The following is a 19,006-nucleotide window of genomic DNA, read 5'->3' as shown; positions in this document are numbered from 1 at the left end:
GGCTTTCTTTTCTCCATTTTGCCAATATGCTAAAAAAAAACAAAAACCTTTACGTAAATTGGGTGTGAGTGCATGTAGTTTATGTTACGTGTTCCGTGAGTCTAACACATATCGGATATGGGTCGGTTGAAATGTACATGGAGATCGCATTAAATTGGAATTGAAGCCTCTCAATTGTCTTTCAGGCCTTGTCATCATGCCTGATGCTGGCAGATGGTCAAATTGTGGTGTGTTCCTCGTGGGACAACAATGTGTACGTACAACACAGCAAATCCAGTTTCTGTTCATTCAATTTTTGTGTCTTCTGCTCACCTGCTCTTTCCTGCCCTCTAGCTATTTCTATTCCATCCCATATGGGAGGCGACAGGACACGCTGATGGGTCATGACGACGCTGTCAGTAAAGTGCTTTGGTCCAACGACAAGCTCTTCACAGCGTCTTGGGATTCTACCGTCAAGGTGAGAAGAGACACTTAAAGTATGCGGGCAGAGAGCAGTGCGGATTGTTTGTCATTGTTTACATTTCAGGTGTGGCAGTGTGATCCTCATGTTTTGCGCGGTCATAAGAGATCCCAATTCGAGCTGCTGGCTGAGTTGGAACATGACGCTGGGGTGAGTTGGCTATATAATAATCATGACTTGATGGCAAATACCTTGACTTAAGAGTTCAATATCCCCCCATAAATAGCAGTAGAACACTGTTTAATTAAAGTCTTTCAGTTTACAGTTTAGTGTTACTGTTGTATACATTAGTTACATCAGAGGGGCAAAATATTGGGGGGACGTAAAGAATTTCGAATGATGTTTATATTATTATTGATGCTGTCAGGGAGAATTCTGGAATGTGTACAGTGCATAGTATTGTGGCCAGTGAATGTCTTTTCAAACCAAGTAACCTTGAAATGCAAACAATAACACGTTGGCATTCCTCCTGTAATGATTAGTAATAGTTAATATTAATAGTTTTACTGTCCAAAATCCAGGTGAATGCTATTGGACTGAATCCTTCGGGGACTCTGCTGGTGTCCGGATGCAAAGACGGGGCCGTCACCATCTGGGACACGGACACGTACGGAACCCTGCAGCAAGTCGACTGCCACGCTGCCACCGTCCACTGTGTGTCTTTCAGTCCAGGTCAGTTGGGTTATAATTATGGAAAGGCGTAATTAACAACTAGCTAAAATGCACTTGCAAGAAAACTCTGTCTTCACACCTGCACTGTTTGGTCCACTTTAAATGGACCGAGGATTGTTTGTCCAGACTTTGTGCGGTTCGCGTCAGTGATGGATCAAACTAACTCTAGGATGGTTGCGCCTTTTTTGGTTTAACAGGCCACCGTAGCCAGGCATCATGGGAAAAATGTGCCCAATTTACAACATTTGTTGTATTTCAGTTTTCAGAATATACTTCACTGCAAAAAGTCGTTCCCATAACCGTTCAGCCCTACTTTTAACCAGACTGGAAGGAAGCAAACAACTGACAGCGAACAGTCAAGTGGTTTGTTCTATTCAGACAGTCGACATGTCCTCAGCATTGGCGCCGACTCCTTCATGAAGGTCACCGACGTTCAGACGGGAATGGTGATTTCGTCTGTGAAATCGGACGAGGAGCTCCGGTAACGTCGTCTTGTCCACTAAGCAAACATGACACTCTAAAAATCACTGTTTGCTCAAAATGAAAATAACCGTTCCCGCAAATGAAAATACTCCTCGTTTGGGTTGTATCAGCTGTTTCTGCTGGGACGGAAACTCGGCGTTGTGCGGGGGCCAGTCGGGTGACCTCCTGTTGTGGGACTTGATGAGCAACACTGTCACCTCCAGGATCTCGGCACATTCAGGTGCATCTCTCTCCCCCAGCAAACACGCACACGCATGCACCAGTGACACAGTGGAGTAAAAGAAATGGTAATATACTGTGTGTTTGTAAAATAATATAGTAATTCTGTGTGTGTGTGTGTCCTGTGTACTTCAGGTGCAGTCACAGCCATGTGGATGAATGAGCTGTGTGCCACAGTGATCACAGGCGGAGAGGACAGAGAGATCATCTACTGGAAGCTGCACAATTAGAGCGCAGACTCCGCGGAATATTTTGGAAGAAAGCCATCGATGCAAGGCAAGGGGAAAACGTAAACGCCCCCCTCCCCCTCCCTTAATCTTCAGCAAATCATTACAACGGGTCCATGTTAGTGTATTGCTATCTGTATAGTGAGAGACAAATGTCCAATTGCATTTTTGTCCATGACATTTTTTTTTTTTTTTTTTTTAAACATCTTGTGTTTCTTAAGCTCTATACTGTGGGCATTTTTGCAATACCTGCGATGCTTACATTCTATGCTGCTCAGATGTTTATTTGCATCAAGTGATACAAAAACAAACATTTTCCGTCTCTTTTATGCTTTAATATACTTAAACCCTATCGCATTTCTGTACATGAGTGTGAACGTCGAGTCCAACGCGTCAGTGCTGTCTCTTGACACCCGTCATATAAGTTTAAAAAGACACATTCGCATTATTTTTTATAGGCAGGTTCAAGCACAAGTCACAAAATAGACATTTTAAAAATATCAATCCGTTGAGTCCACAATGAATCAGCTTGCAGTAGAACCTCTTCCCTCTTGTTGTTTCTGTAAAGTTCAAATAAGAAAATATAAAAGTCTTGGTTTGGTAGACATGACCGAGCACCACTTTATAAAAACCGAGTGGCATTACCGTAAATTTGCGTAGGTTGGCAAACGTTTTGATTAACTTTGGCGTGGGTGGTTTTGGGCCAAAGAGAGTCAGACCTTTTGGCTTTTCCTCTTCTTTAGCAGCTGGAGGAGCTTTGGCCTTGGTCAGTTTCCTTAGGACAAATGTACACTGACATAAATATACATATTTGCATCCTGGTAATCAGTATTAAGAAAATAAATGGCCTAAGCAAGTGTTTGTGTACACACTAAGACCATTTACCGGTAGTTAAAAAAAGACTGTAAACAAACAGAATGGCTCCAACAAAAGTAGCAAAACACTTCATGTAAAATGCCTCTTGGGCATTTCAGACATGACTCACCTTCCCTTCCTGGCCAAAACCTTCTGAGACTCCGGGTAGTGCACCAGGATATCAAACAAATCCTTCTTCTCCAAAACAAAGAGATTAGCGAACCCGTACGCTTTGACGTTTGCTGTCCGTCTGTTCCCCCCATCTTTGGCAGACTGCAGCAAACTGAAAGATAAATTGAAACACAAACCACCCAAGAAATATACTTCATATATATATATATATATATATATATATATATATATATATATATATATTTATTTTTTTTTGTAGTCTAATAATACATTCTAGTGTGAAATGTTACCAATAAATAATGCTTGCTTTCGTCGAAATACACCAAGAACAAGAATTGTATTTCAAATTAAATTGGAAATCATTATTTTTGAATTATGTATGTTGTTGCAATTTGAGAAATAAATATATTTTTTAAAATTGCTTTAGTTAAACAGGAAATCAACCCAAACATATTTTTGTCAAGAATATGTTCCGAGCAGCAGTTGAAACACGGCATTCCGATTAATGTTGCGCTTGAAAATGACATCACAACTACTCAGGGCTCAGGTAATGACCAATCACGGCTCAGCTTTAGAGAACGGGCGTTACCTTAGCCCTGAGCAGTTGTGATGTCATTTTCAGTCGACAGAAATGACTAAATGGCCGCCCCCTGAGATGGCTAAAAACTGGTGGATTAACTGTTATTCCACAAACGCAATATTTATAAGACATGCCTTGTTTCAACTAGTGGGCTTACATAGAACATATTCTTGAAAAAAAAAATATGTTCGGGTTGGCTTCCCCTTTAAGTTAAGTAGTACTGAAACCCGGGTGTATGAACAAGCACACTAACCTGATTTCTCCAAACACACAGCCAGCCTTAAGTGTGACAAAGACAATACTGTTGTCAGGTCCTCCCACCACTTGAACCGCACCGCTCTTGATGATGTACATCTCTTTACCGATGTCACCCTGCAGCGAGATTTAGGACATATAGTCTTGTTCTTGGCCCTTCTCTTAGCGTGGCATCTTTCTAGTCACTATAGTCAAGTGTGTCCTGTGTGGAGATGCGACAGAGTAAATGTACTCACTTTCTTCACAACAAAATCTCCAGGAAGATAAACAATGGATTTGAGCCTCAGTAGCATGTCCACCAACATCTGCTGGTCACAGCCCTGGAAGAAACATTTTTTTTTCAAAAATGTGTCTGAATGAGCATGCAAAAATTTGCCAGACATATGAGGCTAATTTTCATCATAACTATCCTCAAACTGAATTTTCCACCAACAACTTGGCAGTTAGAATGGATAAGGCCTGCCATTTTCAAGCGATGTCCAGAGTCCAGCCACGGACTACGGGGAAGTATTAACTCCGAAAGGTAAGCAAAGCTGCAGTGCACAGAGAATTATCTTTTCATATGTTGCATGTGTTTGGTGAAGTTGTCGACATGTGGGCTGTGGTATTTGTTCTGTCTCCACCTATAGACATCCCCACACCAATTGAAAGTGGAATTTAATGGCCTGGTGTTAAAGTAATATCTCCACGAGTGAACATTGATTTCACTCTTTTATTGTTTCACAATCACTTTGTAGTTTGCATTTGCTTACTTTCGGCTCTTCATTTTGCATATTTAAATTTGATTCCACGTATTTTCATTCATTCTCATTGGAAGTTTCCAACGACAAGAATTGAAGTAAAGCAGCCAAAGCCTCGGTCTGTTGAGTTAATGCCGAGTCACCTGAAAGAGAGCAATCTTCTGGAAGGTGGCCAGGTTGATGTCCACAGCAATGGCGGTTCTCATCACCAGAGGCATCTTATCCAGCAGCTCGGACTCATCTGAAGGTAATAAACATTCTCAACGCTGCCTTACTTCTGTATTTTATATTGGTCATTTGATGAATAATTCCAAGATATAGTTCTGAGAGCGCTTACCAAGCATGCCCTGAGCAGCCCAGGTGTAGTTGTACCAGGTCCTTATTCTGTTCTGGACATACTTTGGAATTCTGTAGGTGTTCATGTAAGCTACGCAGCCATCCATTGATGCCCGGAAATATGTTTGACCTGCTGTTGCTGCTCCGATGACATCTCTCATCTACCATTTTAGAAAGATGAAAAATGTTACAGAGAAGCATATGAAAAGAAATACGACAGCGGTTCACTCATAATGTTTTAACTGATCCTGACCTGGCCAATCAGGCTGGAGAACACAAAGACACCAATGAAAAAGTTGGTCATCTGAAAGGCTATCTCAAAGGTGGTTGTAGGTTCGGGTAGCCCGCCGATGTTGATCAGGCTGCGCACTGCAAAGTAGTAGCATCGTATGTACCTGTGAAAAAAATAAACATGAACAAAGTTATAGGAACAATATTTAAAAACACACATTTTTATAACGCATTAAATAACTGTTTTATTTACTTCCTGTGGCAGCTAATCTGCTCACATTGCAGCCAAACTTAGAGGAGAGTCACTGTCTCGAAGACCGACTCTTACGCAGTTTTACTTTAGAAAGTTGCTCGACGGCTCATTGGCGAAATCCAAAATAATTTACGCATTTTGCAAAGGCAAATTCAAATAGCATACCATTTGTACGTCTTTGGTGTATCGTTCAACTGTTGTGTATTACCGGAAAAGCATCGTATTCAACGATAAAAAAAAAAAAGCTATCCGAACAGTCTTTGTATCAAAGTAGACTTTTTTTTCTCACTTTATATTTCTCAAGTAAATATCGGTTCCGAGCTTTGTAAAAAATTGTCATTGGACAATACGATTAATCGCGAACAATTATGGAAAATTTTGCGATTAATTAGTTAAAAAATTGTAATTGCTTGACAGCGCTAATATATATATATATATATATATATATATATATATATATATATATATATATACCGGTATATTGCACGTGTCAATGTAATATGAAGAATACATACGCCGTCCCGTTTCCATTGTAGACCCACGTACTGGTGCCAAGGCCCTGATGTATAGATGCAACATAGAAAGCACAGGCATTGAGATGGAGGCTGTAGAGCAGGTAGCCGGTGGTGCGAGCCACTCTTTGTAGAAAAGAGAAAGACCACAAAATAACGCGTATGAGTCTAAAGATGAAAAACACCCAAGAAAATAATGGTTATGATTCGGAATAATTACTGTTGACAAAAGTTGTCATACATATTTGGATGAAAAATGCTTGTAGTAAAGTGAGGCCCCCAGAATGATTGATAACGGAAACAATTATAGCGTTTACCTCCAGATGTAGGCTTTGGCCATGATACTCTCAAGTCGATCACTAAATTCAAAGAAAGACTCAATCTGTGCCACAGAGAGACAAACAAGAATGGAAATATTTTTTTTAAATTGTGGGTACAAGAACAATCAGTGGCCTGCCTACCTTGAGGAAGCGGTTGAGTCTGTAAACGGTAGAGAATTGAAAGTATAGGCAGAGAAGGTCAAAGGGGAGGACACAGATGATGTCAATCTACACGGGACAAAATAAAAGAGGACAACAATCAGGTAGAAAAGATGAGAAAACATTTCTGTGAGTCAAGTACATTCACCGCACGTAATACCTTAAAGCGAGGCGATTTCCGATAATGTTCCTTCGTCATGGCCCTGTCTTTCTGTAAGAAAAATATTCATTCTAAAGATGTTGTCTTTTTACATTGCGCCATCATTAGCACTTCACTCACAATAATATCGCCAGCTTTGACAAACTGAAGCCGAGGCTGCCAAACCATGATGTCTACAACATTCACCAGGTCACTCAGAATGTCCAAAAGGATCCAGTATCGGTTCACCGTGTCATTATGGAAGGGGAAGGCCAAGCGGGCCGAGCAGAACCAAATATTGTAGTTGTATGCCACCGCCACAACGGTCAACCAAGCGATGTAACGCCGATCTGAGGAGCCAAACATGTTTTTATGTTGCTCTTTTATGGCATTTCTTTGCTCGCTTACGGTATTTGGATCTCACCCACCTGTGAAAGGATCAATGGTGCATCCCAGGACAGTATCCAGCTTTTCTTCTACGGGTCGGAAGAGAACATCCAAGCAGGCGAAACTGATATCTGGGAGCATCTTCTCTTTCTTCTGGGCTTCTTGTGCCATTCTCTCCTCCTCTGCTTTTTTCTCCGCCTCCAGCCTTTTCTCCTCATCCTTCTTCTTCTTCTCCTCCGCCTTTTTGGCTGCCTCCTCCGCCCTCTTCTTTTCTGCTTCCTCTCTTGCTCGCCGCTCCTCTTCCTTCAGTCGGTGGTATTCCTCCTTCTTCAGAATGGGCGCTGAGGAGGAAGAGGAGCGGTGGGTCCAGTGACACTGCAGCCAGCTGTGTGTCGAGGTGCTGATTGTTTTTGTCCAAACTTACTGACAGGCGGGGTGATTTCTGGGGAGCTGGCATACGGATCAATGACTTTCTCTTTGAGCGTCTCCGTCCTCTCCCTCATCGTTTTGACCAACCATCTGAGGGTGTCGTCTGTGCAACGGAAGTAGACAACAGGAGGTGGAGGAGGTGTTGCTGCATTCTCTTCACTGAGAATATGATTGAAAAGTGAGAAAACATTATTTTATCTTCTGCATTAAAGGAAAAAAAAACGTTGACGCTAATGTTTTAACTATTATTAGCCAAAAGCAGCTAGTATCTTATAATCCCTCCTGCAGTTTGACAGTCACAGACTCACAAATACTCTGACAATAGTTTATAAAAAAAAAAAAAAAAAGAGTGATGGTCATCTTATGTCCAAGGAGGACAGGCCTTATTTACAAAGAGAGTCTTCTTACCCTCCTGCTCCCTCCGGGTTGACAGGATCAACAGGAGCTGCTGGGGCAGGGACTGGGAAAAAAAAATCAAATAAAAATCCAATAGCCATTAGCATTCCGTAAGATAAAATCTCTTTCGGCATTATGAATAAATTGTAAACAAAAGTCAAGTCAGTCCTGATAGAAAGAGATCTTACTTTACCTGGCTTTGGCTGTTCTTTTGTGGCTTCTTCCTCTTTCTTTTCCTCCTCGTTTTTGTTTTCTCCTTTTTCTGGTTCCTCTTTCCCTTTCTCCTCTTGCTTTGCATCTGCCTTGGGTTGGGCAGTCTCCTCCTCCTTTTCAGGAGGCTATTGACACAAAATCAAGCCAATTTCGAGCAGAATCACCTCCATCAATTGCAATGTTAGCAGTGCGTTGAAAAAAAAGTGCTCTTTGTCAATTATTGCTGAAAATGTAATGGTCACAAGCCAAATTGAAGGCAAGACAAATACGTTTAGGAGCACATTCCAAAAATAATAAGGCTTACCTTTGCTGGGGAAGCGGCTGGAGAAGGCACAGGAGCAGCCCGGGCTGGTGGAGGCTCAGGGGCCCCCACTAACGCCTTTAACCTCGCGAACATGGCAGAGTTGTGTCAAAAGATCTGATGATGTTCTCCTCCTTTTTTTTTTTTTTTTTTACACAACCGTTTGTGCATCGAGGAATCCCGGCTGGTAGACTGGTGTTGTCTGCCTCTCACATCGACAAACAGCGGGCTGACGCAATTAATTCCTTGAACCCGAATAATTCCCGCTGAGCGCTGCCCTTCCCTTGGCACTGTTGTCACCAGATCAGTCGTCGCTAGAGTCAGTACCAAGAAAGGTCAACTGCTTTTCGTTGGGTTAGCAATTGGATTAACATTTCCATCAAAAGTGGTAATATAATCAGGAACCTTAAATGACAAGGACATTTTAAGTTCACTTAATGGAGTCCCCAAAAAAAACAAAAAACCCCACAAAATGTATTTTGGTCCTGCATGTCAGAAGAGGTCGCAGTCTGGTTAATGGGATTATGGTCAGCACACTCTCTCTCTCTCTCTCCCTCTCTCTCTCTCTCTCTCTGGCAGGCACGCACACAAAAACTAGCAAAAAAATGCAACGATAAATTGTAGTTAAATATTGTAATCATTTATTACATAGCCTCTGTCAGGATTTTACAACCACCGAGTATTGACAGGAAATGAATGCAGACAAACAGACGGCTACGCGAAAGTACATTTATACATCAAATATATAGCAAGCTGGGACACATGGGAAGATATTTTTGTGTAAATGCAACCAATGCATTGACAGTAAAGTACAAAGTATAATTGTCTCTCAGTATAAAATAAGCATATATGAGGCTTAAAAAAAAAAAAAAAAAGAAAAAATACACTCCAAAAACGGAGTTGGTAAAATGAATCAATTGAAGTGTCTCTCAACTGGCAGCAGAGGACTAGAGCAAAAGAACAAAAAAGTTTAGATGACGTTCACAAGATAGAATGTAAACAAACCGTAACGTGACCTTACCTTGAGTTTTTCAATCATTTTTTTGTTAAAGCCTCCACCAAAGGCTCGCAGCAATTTGGGTGTGGGCGGCTTGGGTCCAAAGAGTGCCAGTCCTTTCTTCTTTTCCTCTTCCGCTTTAGCTGCTGCTGGACCCTTGGCCTTCATTAGTTTCCTTTACACGCAAATGTATACATCACGTCAACAGATATCCGAACAATAGATTAATGTATGTTAAATATAGGCATACAGTTGTAATAGGACAACATGCCTTGGTCTCACCTTCCCTTTCGGGCCAGCACTTTCTGAGACTCTGGGTAGTGGACGAGAATATCAAACAAATCTTTCTTCTCGAGGACAAAAAGATTAGCAAAGCCGTAGGCTTTGACATTTGCTGTCCGTCTGTTCCCTCCGTCTTTGGATGACTGCAGCAGACTGAGAATACATAAATACATATATTGTATAGTATGCATATACTGTGTGTATATATATATATATATATATACACACACACACACACACTATACACACACAAATATATAGACTAACCTGATCTCTCCAAATACACAGCCAGCCTTAAGTGTGACAAAGACAATACTGTTGTCAGGTCCTCCCACCACCTGCACTGCTCCACTCTTGATGATATACATTTCTTTACCAATGTCACCCTGCAGACAAATCAGAGGGGTATATATATATTCTTCAAAATGATCTATGGAGCAAAAGACTGGTCCTCCATTGCAATCCATAAAAACATCCCAAACATACTTTCTTGACGACAAAATCTCCTGGCAAATAGATGATGGACTTGAGTCTCAGTAACATATCCACCAACATCTGCTGGTCACAGCCCTGTTGGAAAATATGCATTAGTCTCATAAGTCGTAAATACGACTGATTATGTGCTTTCCAAATACTTCTAGATGCATCCACCTTGAAGAGATCAATCTTTTGAAAAGTGGTCAGGTTGATGTCCACAGCGATGGCGGTTCTCATCACCAAAGGCATCTTATCCAGCAGCTCGGACTCATCTAGAGGCATCAGGAGCAAAATTTACGGTAATATTTTTTTTTTCTCTTGTCTTTTCCTTCATAAAAATGAAATCACACCCACCCAGCATGCCCTGAGCATCCCAGGTGTACGTATACCAGGTGCGGACTCGGTTCTGGACTAAAGAGGGGATGCGGTTGGTGACCATGTAGGCCACAGTGCTGTCCATGGACGAGCGGAAGTAAGTCTGTCCAGCTGTGGCTGCACCAATGACATCTCTCATCTGAAGCAATGAGAATCAATAGTGAGAAAAAATATATAGACGCTATTTCCTCAAGTACATTTAGCTTTTGGAAATAGTTGTTGGCAGTCAAGAGGCCACAGGGAGCCGTTGAGCAATATTTGAGTGATGGATGACAGGGTAGTGATGGGGCTAACTAAATGTCACTCCTAAATGGGTTGGTTTGTCTTGTCTACCAACTACTCTACCGAGGCGCGATAATGAGGTGAGGATGGGCACGTTCGGAGGATTCCATTTCTATTGGGTGTCCATTCTACAGGGAGAATGCGTTTCTATTTTACCTGTCCGATCAAACTGGAGAACACAAAGACGCCCGTGAAAAAGTTTGTCATCTGAAACGTTATCTCAAAGACGGTGTGGGGTTCATTAAGACCCCCGATGTTGATCAGGCTGCGGACAGCATAGTAGTAACAACGCAGGTACCTGGAGACAGGGGGGAGGGTGGTAAAGCGGAAGTCAACCTAAAAATTGTCTTTACAATAATATGTTGTATGCTCCCCCACTAGTCTAAACATGGCGTTTTGATTATAATTGCGTTTTTGGAATATGAGTTAAGAAGCAAAATCCACCTGTTTTTAGCCATCTCAGGGGGCGGCCATTTTGTCTCAACCAATCACGGGTCATCTGTTAACCGAAGATGAGCCACGATTGGTTGTCACCTGAGCGCTCAGCAACTGTGATGTCATTTTCAATCGACAGCAAGTGACAAAATGGCCGTCCCCTGAGATTGATAAAAACAGGTGGATTTTGCTGCTTAATTTATATAATATCAAGTTAAGACTAGTGGGGCTGCATAGAATATATTATTGTAATGAAAAAATTGAGTTGACTTTCCCTTTAAAGGGCCTGCAAGTCAATATACTGTAGTCAACAATTATGGGCTGTTCTTTCAATGAGTGAATATGCAGTCCATTCATGGCCTTAAATTGCTGTTTTTTATTTTAATTTAAATTTTTTTACTCCCTTGGTATCTTGCTGCTAATTATGAAATATATAAATAATCACAATATTAATATAGTAAGTATAAAACAATTAAATAAAAACAAAACCCGTGTGTAGTCCCTGCTTCCAATTCGCAATAAGGACACTGCAGAAAATACGCATACTGATATGAACTTTGACCTTCGCGATAGCCTGTAGCTCACTAAAATCTCTCAGGATTTTTAATTGAGTGTATTTTGTCGTGATCTCAACTAACATGATTCCAGTAGTTTTACTTTGAATACTTTTGATTGCACTCCATCCGTCTGAACCTTTCAAAGTAGCATAGCATTTTTGTCAGTGAATAAAAGTTTTGAAAATTACGCCAAAATATGTCTTTATGCAAGCCTTTGGAGGATTCTGCATTGAGGGGCTCTTTGGATTCCAGCTTCAAATACTTCAGTGGCTTTTAAACAGCTGCTCTTTCAATACGATATATTTGCCTTGCCATCTTTTGTGTCATCCGTCCTGAATCTTTTCTGACACGTCTCGTAGTAGAAAGAAAACAAGTTCAAAAGATTCCAATAAATAATCTACCTGGCCAAGAATGATGGACATAAACAACGCCCCAAAAAGGTAATTTGCCATCTGAAACATCATTCCAAACATGGTGTCAGGAAAAGGCAACTCAGCGATCATCAGCAAGGATTTCTCCGCATAGAAGAAGCAGGCGAGGTAACTGCAGCCACGGCAGCAAACATAGAACATACAATACGGTTTAGATATTTTCCTTTGCTTTGCTTTGTACAGAAGCCATTCATTCCATCTGCAAAATAGCCTTTATTTTCAACCACAAATTGAAATGTCCTTCTCTCTGTCCTCCAATTGTCTTGACACTCAAGACAATGTAAACAAAAACGAAAACATGCTAGTGCCGCTTGAAATGGAGAAATACTTACGCACTTCCCAGTCCAGAGTAGACCCACTTGGTTTTACCAATGCCCTGGTAGTCTGAAGCAACATAGTACAGGCAGGCGTTGATGTGGAGCATGAAGAGGAGATAGCCGATGGTGCGAATAACTCTAACAGCACGGTAGAGACGTTACTTTCTTTCCGTCCCGCCATCCATCAATCAATCGTTCAGTTGCCGTCCGACAACTTACCTCCAGATGTAAGCCTTTGCCATGATGCTCTCCAGGCGGTCGCTGAACTCGAAAAATGTATCGACCTTGGAATTGTTTTTCAGATGTCAACGGCGGCAGCGAGTGAACGGCGAAAACACATTTTGGAAAAAAATAAAGAAATCGAATAGTCACCTTCAGCAAGCGGTTGGCTCGGAAAATGGATTTGAAACCAAACTGGATGTAGAGTAAGTCGAAGGGCAAGACGGACACTATGTCGGCCTATTGAGATCAATGAGAAGACAGATCAGGTGAGCCTTCAATGGTCATTATATTAAAAAAAAAAAAAAAAGAAAATCATACCATATATCTCTCTGTTTCTCTGTAATTCTGCTTTGCCAGGTTTCTGTCTTTCTGGGAAAAGAAAATTGCATTTTTTAATTTTTTTTATTTTAAAGGGAAGTCAACCCAAACATATTTTTTTCAAGAATATGTTCCCAGCAGGCCCACTCGTTGAAACAATGCATTCTGATTAATTTTGCGTTTGTGGAATACAAGCAAAGTAGCAAAACTCACTCGTTTTTAGCCATCTCCGGGGGCGGCCATTTTGTCTTCTGTCGACTGAAAATGACATCACAACTGCTCACAACGACCAATTGACCTGTTTTCTGAATCTGAGCCCTGATTGGTCGTTGTGAGCAGTTGTGATGTCATTTTCAGTCGACAGAAGACAAAATGGCCGCCCCCGGAGATGGCTAAAAACAAGTGGATTAACACTTAATCCACATACGCAATATTTATCCGAATGGCCTGTTTCAACTAGTGGGCTTGCATGGAACATATTATTGGGGAAAAAAAAATGTTTGCGCTGACTTCCACTTTTAACAAGAGCGTTGCGTCTTCCCTCGAGTGTGATATTTACAATGATGTCTCCCGCTTTGACAAATTGTTTGCGGGGCTGGAAGATGACGCTGTCTGTGAGGTAGATGAAGTCAGCCAGCAGGTCCATGGCGAACCAGTAAGGGGTAGACCAGTCGGTGTGGTAGGGGAAACAGAGACGGGCGGTGACGAACCAGGTGTTGTAGTTGAAGGCAAGAGTCACCACACTCAACCAGGCAATGTAGTGACGATCTACGGGGGCGATCGGATACAAGAATTGAAGCGAATGCCGCCAAAAGAGTCTTGGCTTTTGTTTTTTGTGTTCACCTGTAAAAGGGTCAATAGTCGTCCCAAGCACGGAGTCCATCCTATCCTCAAAGGGCTTGAGAAAGAAATCCACAGAAGTCCACATTTTCTCCTTCAGAACAACCTTCAAGTTTTGCGCCTTTTCTTTCTCCTCCTTTGCCTCCAATTTCTTTTTCTCCTCCTCCTCCTTCTTCTTCTGCTCGTTCTCTTTCTTTTTCTTCTCCTGCTCTTCCTTCTTCTTCACCTCGGCCTCCTCCTTTTTGATCCGCTCCTCCTCCGCTTGCCTTTTCCTCTCCTCCATGACTCGAGCGTAGTGGTCTTTGTGCAGCAGCGGCGCTGAAAGCGCAAACATGGTCGGATATGTGACGGAAATGAAGGCGAGGAAGCGGTCGATCCAGGCGTTGGTACTCACTGACAGGGGGGGTGATCTCCGGCGATGAAGCGTATTGATCGGTTACTTTCTCCTTGTAGATAGCGAGCCTCTCTCTCATGCACTTCACGATGGCGCGAAGCTGCCCGTCTGAATACGGGTTGATGACGACGGGCGGAGGCGGGGCTTCGTCTTTTCTGAATACATCAAATACAGTTTCCCTTTCACGTATTGCATCATGGAAAACAACAAGAGCAGTTTATAAAATGTTGCTCTTGATTGGAAGATGACGATAAAGGGAGCTAAGATGTTACTACCAAGCTGGCAACAACGATACAGGTCAGCCTATCTGTGTCATCTCATTAAAACAGAACAACAGGGCCACTCATGTAGAGAAGTGTTTAAAAGTGCAAGGATCAGCTATATCTGTCTTTACCTGTCACCAGCTGATTTATATTGCGGGGCCAGAAGCGGCCATGGTGAGCTTCTTAAATCACAAAAGCTTTTAATCTACTTTGGGCTCATCGTCTCGTTAATATGCATGCTGCCCCGGGGGCATCAAGATCTCACATACTGTGTTCATCTCTCAGGTCCTTCTCCGTCGCTCCTTGTCATTTTGCCCAGCAATCTCGTTAATTAACTACACTGAGTGATTAAATTGATACTGTTTTTTTTTTTTTTTTCGTCATTGATAAAGCAGGAGTGTGTTTTGGAATATGGGTGAGAGGAAAAATACAGTCATTCAAAATATACAACAAATGGGTCCCTGTCATTGCTTCTTTTACTGCATAATATTCGAATGTGGGAATAAAATATCGGAGGGAAAAAAACGATTTCTTACCCCTCTGGTTCAATTTGATCAGGGTTCATTGTTACTGCTGGAGCTGGAGCTGGAGCTGGAGCTGGAACTGGAGCTGGAGCTGGAGCTGGAGCTGGAGCCGGTGCCGGTGCCGGTGCCGGATCTGGGATTTATTTATTTAATTGATTAATATGCTAATTAGTGGGCTAAGGTAGTAATCTTTATATAAATGACTAATCAATGATGACTATGACTACTCATGGAAATAGACTTTTAAAATTCAGCTTGGATTCTAATAAAACAAATAAAATTGCAGAGACAAATCAAACAGGAGCTTTTCCTCTCATTACTTCATTTCAAATAACAAGACTTACCCGGAGGTTTGCTCACATTCTCCTTTTCAGGAGATTTCTTGTCCTACAAGACAAATTTAGACGGTCAATTAACTGAGGCCTGTTTAATGGAGAAATATTTTTCTTTGGAAATCAGACAAAACACTACAACAAGACCTACCGTACAAATATGAGTGATTTCTATCAAATTTGTGCGGCGACATTATTAGGATCTTGGTAGTGTTTGACAACATGAAAATGACAGAATTACCTTTCAGAATGATGATGTGTACTGCTGCAAACTACAACTGTGATACCAAAAATGCTACTAAATGGTAAGCTAGCTAAACTCAATTTTTACCTTGTTTTCAGCTGCAGCTGGAGGAGGAGCAGGAGCCGGTGCTGGATCTCGACTCGGGTCAGAAGGTCCGCTGCTGGCTGGTGGCCGCGGGCCACTGAGAATCCCCTTAAATTTACCAAACATATCCACGCACCTTAAGGGGCATGTGCCTTTTTTTCCTGCGGTGACCCTGATTTGAAATGTGTTGATTTCCAAAAAGGTGGAAGATCTCTTCTATGCTGCTTTCTTCTTTTTCTCTGAATGAGTCGGTTGCAGTGCTGTTGCTGCTTTTAGCATCACTAATACTCTTGCAGGGAGACTAGCCCCCGTCACCAGCACAAGTGACATCTAAGCCCATCACCATCTCATAGAAGATCCCAAGAGGATTATGGCTGACCACTAAAGCTCACACGGGACACTCACAATATGTGGACACACATGGTAGAGTACGTAAGATGTACCTTGTGAGGAGTCACTGCATATACATTTTGCAAATGCTTTTGCCAAGATTGGATTTCCAAGATTTCATCTGTTCATCAGCCACTGAAAACAATAATCACTGCTCTGTATTACATAAAATAAAATAGAATACATATTAGAAAGAAAGACAACACCATGTGGTTGGCGGACGCTGCGGCATTGTTAGCACAAACTGGCCTTTTTCAGATCTTTCGTGTCCTTTTGTAGTTAATCAGAGACAAATATTGTTTCATGATATACGAAACTCCATCTGAACTGAACATGTATGGTTTTTGTTTTGTGCTGTTGGTGTCCACTTGCCACACTAACACAATGCCATTGTGATGCAGTTGCAGTTTGACTTGAGCAGTGGGACCACTAAGTTGTCGCAGGTGTAGTGGATGGGATTGTGAGAGCGGAGTGAGAAGAATATGATGCATTTTTTTCCCCAAATCTCTCCGTTTTAACCGCTGTCCAGTGATGCGGGGATATGTTGTGAGATCCTCCTCTGTTTAATTTAATTAGCACTTGATTGTCAGGCTTAGGGCCTTGGCAGTGCTGCGAAAGTGATTAATACATCGTAGGGAGTTGGACCAATAAGTGGACGGACAATGCTGACATCACAAAGGACCACCGCAGTTGAACTTTTAAACAGTCCCTCTTCTAATATAATTGACGTTGCTCGGCCAGCGCAACCAGTGATTCTGAACGCCCCGGGCCCATTAAATTGACATGGCTGCTGATATATATTATATATATATATATATATATATTATATTTCCTATTTTGAAACTCAAATCTGAAAACAACGAACAATTTTAGCTGGTTTGAAAAATAAAATGACACATTTTGCATAAAAATACAAACATGAAATTGGATTCTGTATTGTTTTTTTTTTTTCCACAATCGTGTGCTCTGTCCATGGTAGTAAAATTGTATCCCAGAATCCCATGCGGCGGATGCGCGCTTCTTTGCGAATGCAGCTAGTGAGTGTAAATATTTTGATAGTTTACGCGACTCAAACAGGAGCTTTTCCTCTCATTACTTCATTTCAAATATCAAGACTTACCCGGAGGTTTGTTCACATTCTCCTTTTCAGGAGATTTCTTGTCCTACAAGACAAATTTAGACGGTCAATTAACTGAGGCCTGTTTAATGGAGAAACATTTTTCTTTGGAAATCAGACAAAACACTACAACAAGACCTACCGTACAAATATGAGTGATTTCTATCAAATTAGTTTGTTTTTTTTCCACAATCGTGTGCTCTGTCCATGGTAGTAAAATTGTATCCCAGAATCCCATGCGGCGGATGCGCGCTTCCTCTTTGCGAATGCAGCTAGTGAGTGTAAATATTTTGATAGTTTACGCGACTGCAAGTTTTAAGTGACTTTTACCAATTTGCAGCGATGGAGAAGTACACTTAGACTTCAGACAGGCAGGCGAGTGTGCCGGAAATTGCGTGTGATTGGAGATTTGGATCCTTAGAAACGTCAACAGAAGACTGGATTACTGACCATGCAGTAATCGAGGTATGATATCGATCTTGTCAAATATGTATGTACAGTACACAAGTCTGTACGATAGTCAAACAGTAGCAGTCATCTGATTTCAGGCAAATTACCTTAACGTGTTCTCATTGATCTACTACATGCAAGATTATCTCAGGGCAGGGCACTTGAACCACTTGTACAAGTAAGAGGCAAACGTTATTACTTCAAGTTGTTTATTTGTCACTCCAAGCTATTGTTCCATGCAACACTGGCGTGTAGAACAAGTGATTAAACAACGAACGTCCACTAGCTAAATGCTATCATACAGTAAAAGGAAGACATGCTAACCCAAATGATCACCGATGTTACGTTAAATAAACACAGCACACGGGGAGCAGTCTAGGGTGTTTTATAATTATCTTCTTCTGTAATAACTATTAACGAGGACACGGGAAAGGTCAGCACTTTTGCGTTTAAATGTGAAGCTACCTTCAAAATGCTAAACGACTGCGATGTGCGTGCCTTGTAACCATGGCAACAGCTAGCAGTGAACAAGAGGTGGACAGTTTTTTTTTTCGTCGATCGCTTTTCTTTTGGTGGGCATTTAAACCCTGGTTTGTCATGATTTTCAGAAGGCTATCGAAACCTTTTCGTCACTAACAAAAGCAGATTTTGTCTGGTGGGACTTTAAGACTAACCTTTGGTCATTGAATTGAATTGAAATGTAAAAACGTCCGAAATCGTGTTTAAAACAAAAAACAAAAAAAACAAAAAAAAAGTCAATTAAAAAAAAACTTGTTTTGTCAATAGCAAAATGATCGCACCAATATTTGAGATTTTGTGGACATTACCATTTTCTTCTCCATAGGTGCGCACTCAAAGAAGAAAACATACAACAGTGAGGCGATTTGTTTTGATATTTCAAGAGATTTGTGTGGGCACAGGTTGAGATGTTCACATGAATTTTGGTGGCGATTGGTTGTCGTTTATTCTCGTTAATCATTTTCACGCACACACTGGTAAATTTGGTTTGGAGGTGGTGGTTTGGGGGGGGGGGTATAGGGTGTGTTGGATGAGCGGTGGTGTATATTCCCAAAGACACGTAATACTTTGGTGGGCCCTCGGAAAGTCTTCCCATTTTTCTCTGCAATAGTATTAATAGTTAATATTATTCAATTTGATTTCACCATGTTTCGTTGTGTGTTGCAGGTGATGGCTACAGACCTCTCGGACCAGTTGCGACCCACCCATTCCCCCCAACTAACGAGACGAGACGCTGCTCAACCTCCCAGCAGAGTTGGCTTTATCGACAAAGCATCTTGAAACTAAAACACGAACTGTTTGTGACTGAAGCAGACAAGAAGACACGTGTGTTTTAGTCAAGCACTTTATTTACGATC

General features: G+C 41.6%; 3 protein-coding genes and 1 long non-coding RNA gene across 8 annotated transcripts in view; 2 read left to right on the top strand and 2 right to left on the bottom strand.

Annotated features, from left to right (window-relative positions):
* nsmaf (neutral sphingomyelinase (N-SMase) activation associated factor) overlaps positions 1-3,555 on the top strand; it is a 14,192-nt gene extending 10,637 nt beyond the window's left edge. The window contains exons 26-32 of one of the 4 annotated variants that reach the window (XM_086021413.1): positions 186-253; positions 334-457; positions 527-610; positions 982-1,132; positions 1,511-1,613; positions 1,726-1,835; positions 1,970-3,555. In XM_086021413.1, the coding sequence (XP_085877539.1) occupies positions 186-253; positions 334-457; positions 527-610; positions 982-1,132; positions 1,511-1,613; positions 1,726-1,835; positions 1,970-2,064 (735 nt within the window). In that variant the 3' untranslated portion in view covers positions 2,065-3,555. Of the gene's footprint in view, positions 1-185; positions 254-333; positions 458-526; positions 611-981; positions 1,133-1,391; positions 1,614-1,725; positions 1,836-1,969 lie in introns of those variants that run through there. The other 3 variants (XM_086021412.1, XR_015084497.1, XM_086021414.1) reach the window with 3 other exon arrangements.
* Positions 2,497-8,788, bottom strand: cngb3.1 (cyclic nucleotide gated channel subunit beta 3, tandem duplicate 1). Of its 2 annotated transcripts, none has more exons than XM_086021417.1 (18): positions 8,303-8,788; positions 7,979-8,123; positions 7,798-7,849; positions 7,385-7,492; positions 7,002-7,301; positions 6,715-6,923; positions 6,595-6,645; positions 6,417-6,503; positions 6,273-6,337; positions 5,959-6,081; positions 5,213-5,354; positions 4,961-5,120; positions 4,767-4,864; positions 4,120-4,203; positions 3,882-4,000; positions 3,047-3,199; positions 2,707-2,836; positions 2,497-2,621 (listed from the first exon to the last, which is right to left on the bottom strand). In XM_086021417.1, the coding sequence occupies exons 2-18, from the start codon at positions 8,081-8,083 to the stop codon at positions 2,586-2,588; spliced, it is 2,022 nt and encodes a 673-aa protein (XP_085877543.1). In that variant the 5' UTR covers positions 8,084-8,123; positions 8,303-8,788; the 3' UTR covers positions 2,497-2,585. The 2 variants fall into 2 exon arrangements, with proteins under 2 accessions (XP_085877543.1, XP_085877542.1); XM_086021416.1 differs by having other exon boundaries at positions 7,385-7,548; positions 8,303-8,785.
* LOC147127437 (uncharacterized) lies at positions 5,955-19,006 on the top strand. Its single transcript, XR_015084498.1, has 6 exons — positions 5,955-7,567; positions 10,220-10,354; positions 10,448-10,527; positions 12,755-12,940; positions 15,048-17,645; positions 18,816-19,006. It is a non-coding gene; the product is annotated as an uncharacterized LOC147127437 (long non-coding RNA).
* LOC147127438 (cyclic nucleotide-gated channel beta-3-like) lies at positions 8,918-17,370 on the bottom strand. Its single transcript, XM_086021415.1, has 19 exons — positions 17,323-17,370; positions 15,677-17,226; positions 15,358-15,400; positions 15,026-15,146; positions 14,227-14,381; positions 13,836-14,150; positions 13,552-13,760; positions 12,993-13,043; positions 12,825-12,911; positions 12,672-12,736; positions 12,468-12,590; positions 10,869-11,010; positions 10,410-10,569; positions 10,230-10,327; positions 10,065-10,148; positions 9,846-9,964; positions 9,579-9,731; positions 9,321-9,471; positions 8,918-9,246 (listed from the first exon to the last, which is right to left on the bottom strand). The coding sequence occupies exons 2-19, from the start codon at positions 15,797-15,799 to the stop codon at positions 9,229-9,231; spliced, it is 2,217 nt and encodes a 738-aa protein (XP_085877541.1). The 5' UTR covers positions 15,800-17,226; positions 17,323-17,370; the 3' UTR covers positions 8,918-9,228.

This window comes from Filicampus tigris, chromosome 21 (genome assembly GCF_054856515.1).
Source record: "Filicampus tigris isolate MCC_2025a chromosome 21, RoL_Ftig_1.0, whole genome shotgun sequence".
Taxonomy (NCBI): Eukaryota; Metazoa; Chordata; class Actinopteri; order Syngnathiformes; family Syngnathidae; genus Filicampus; species Filicampus tigris.
This window is presented reverse-complemented; position numbering and strand designations above follow the sequence as displayed.

What these genes read in the sequence shown, in the direction of transcription:
- cngb3.1 (XM_086021416.1), bottom strand. Translation starts at nt 8,395, where the DNA reads ATGTTCGCGAGGTTAAAGGCGTTAGTGGGGGCCCCTGAGCCTCCACCA. An exon ending in TCTCCAGCCTGATTGGCCAG is followed by an intron (nt 5,121 to 5,212) that starts GTCAGGATCAGT and finishes CTAAAATGGTAG; the next exon opens with ATGAGAGATGTCATCGGAGC. An exon ending in CCAACCTACGCAAATTTACG is followed by an intron (nt 2,622 to 2,706) that starts GTAATGCCACTC and finishes TGAACTTTACAG; the next exon opens with AAACAACAAGAGGGAAGAGG.
- LOC147127438 (XM_086021415.1), bottom strand. Translation starts at nt 15,799, where the DNA reads ATGTTTGGTAAATTTAAGGGGATTCTCAGTGGCCCGCGGCCACCAGCC. An exon ending in GATCAAATTGAACCAGAGGG is followed by an intron (nt 14,382 to 15,025) that starts GTAAGAAATCGT and finishes TGATGTATTCAG; the next exon opens with AAAAGACGAAGCCCCGCCTC. An exon ending in GAGAAACAGAGAGATATATG is followed by an intron (nt 12,912 to 12,992) that starts GTATGATTTTCT and finishes TGATCTCAATAG; the next exon opens with GCCGACATAGTGTCCGTCTT.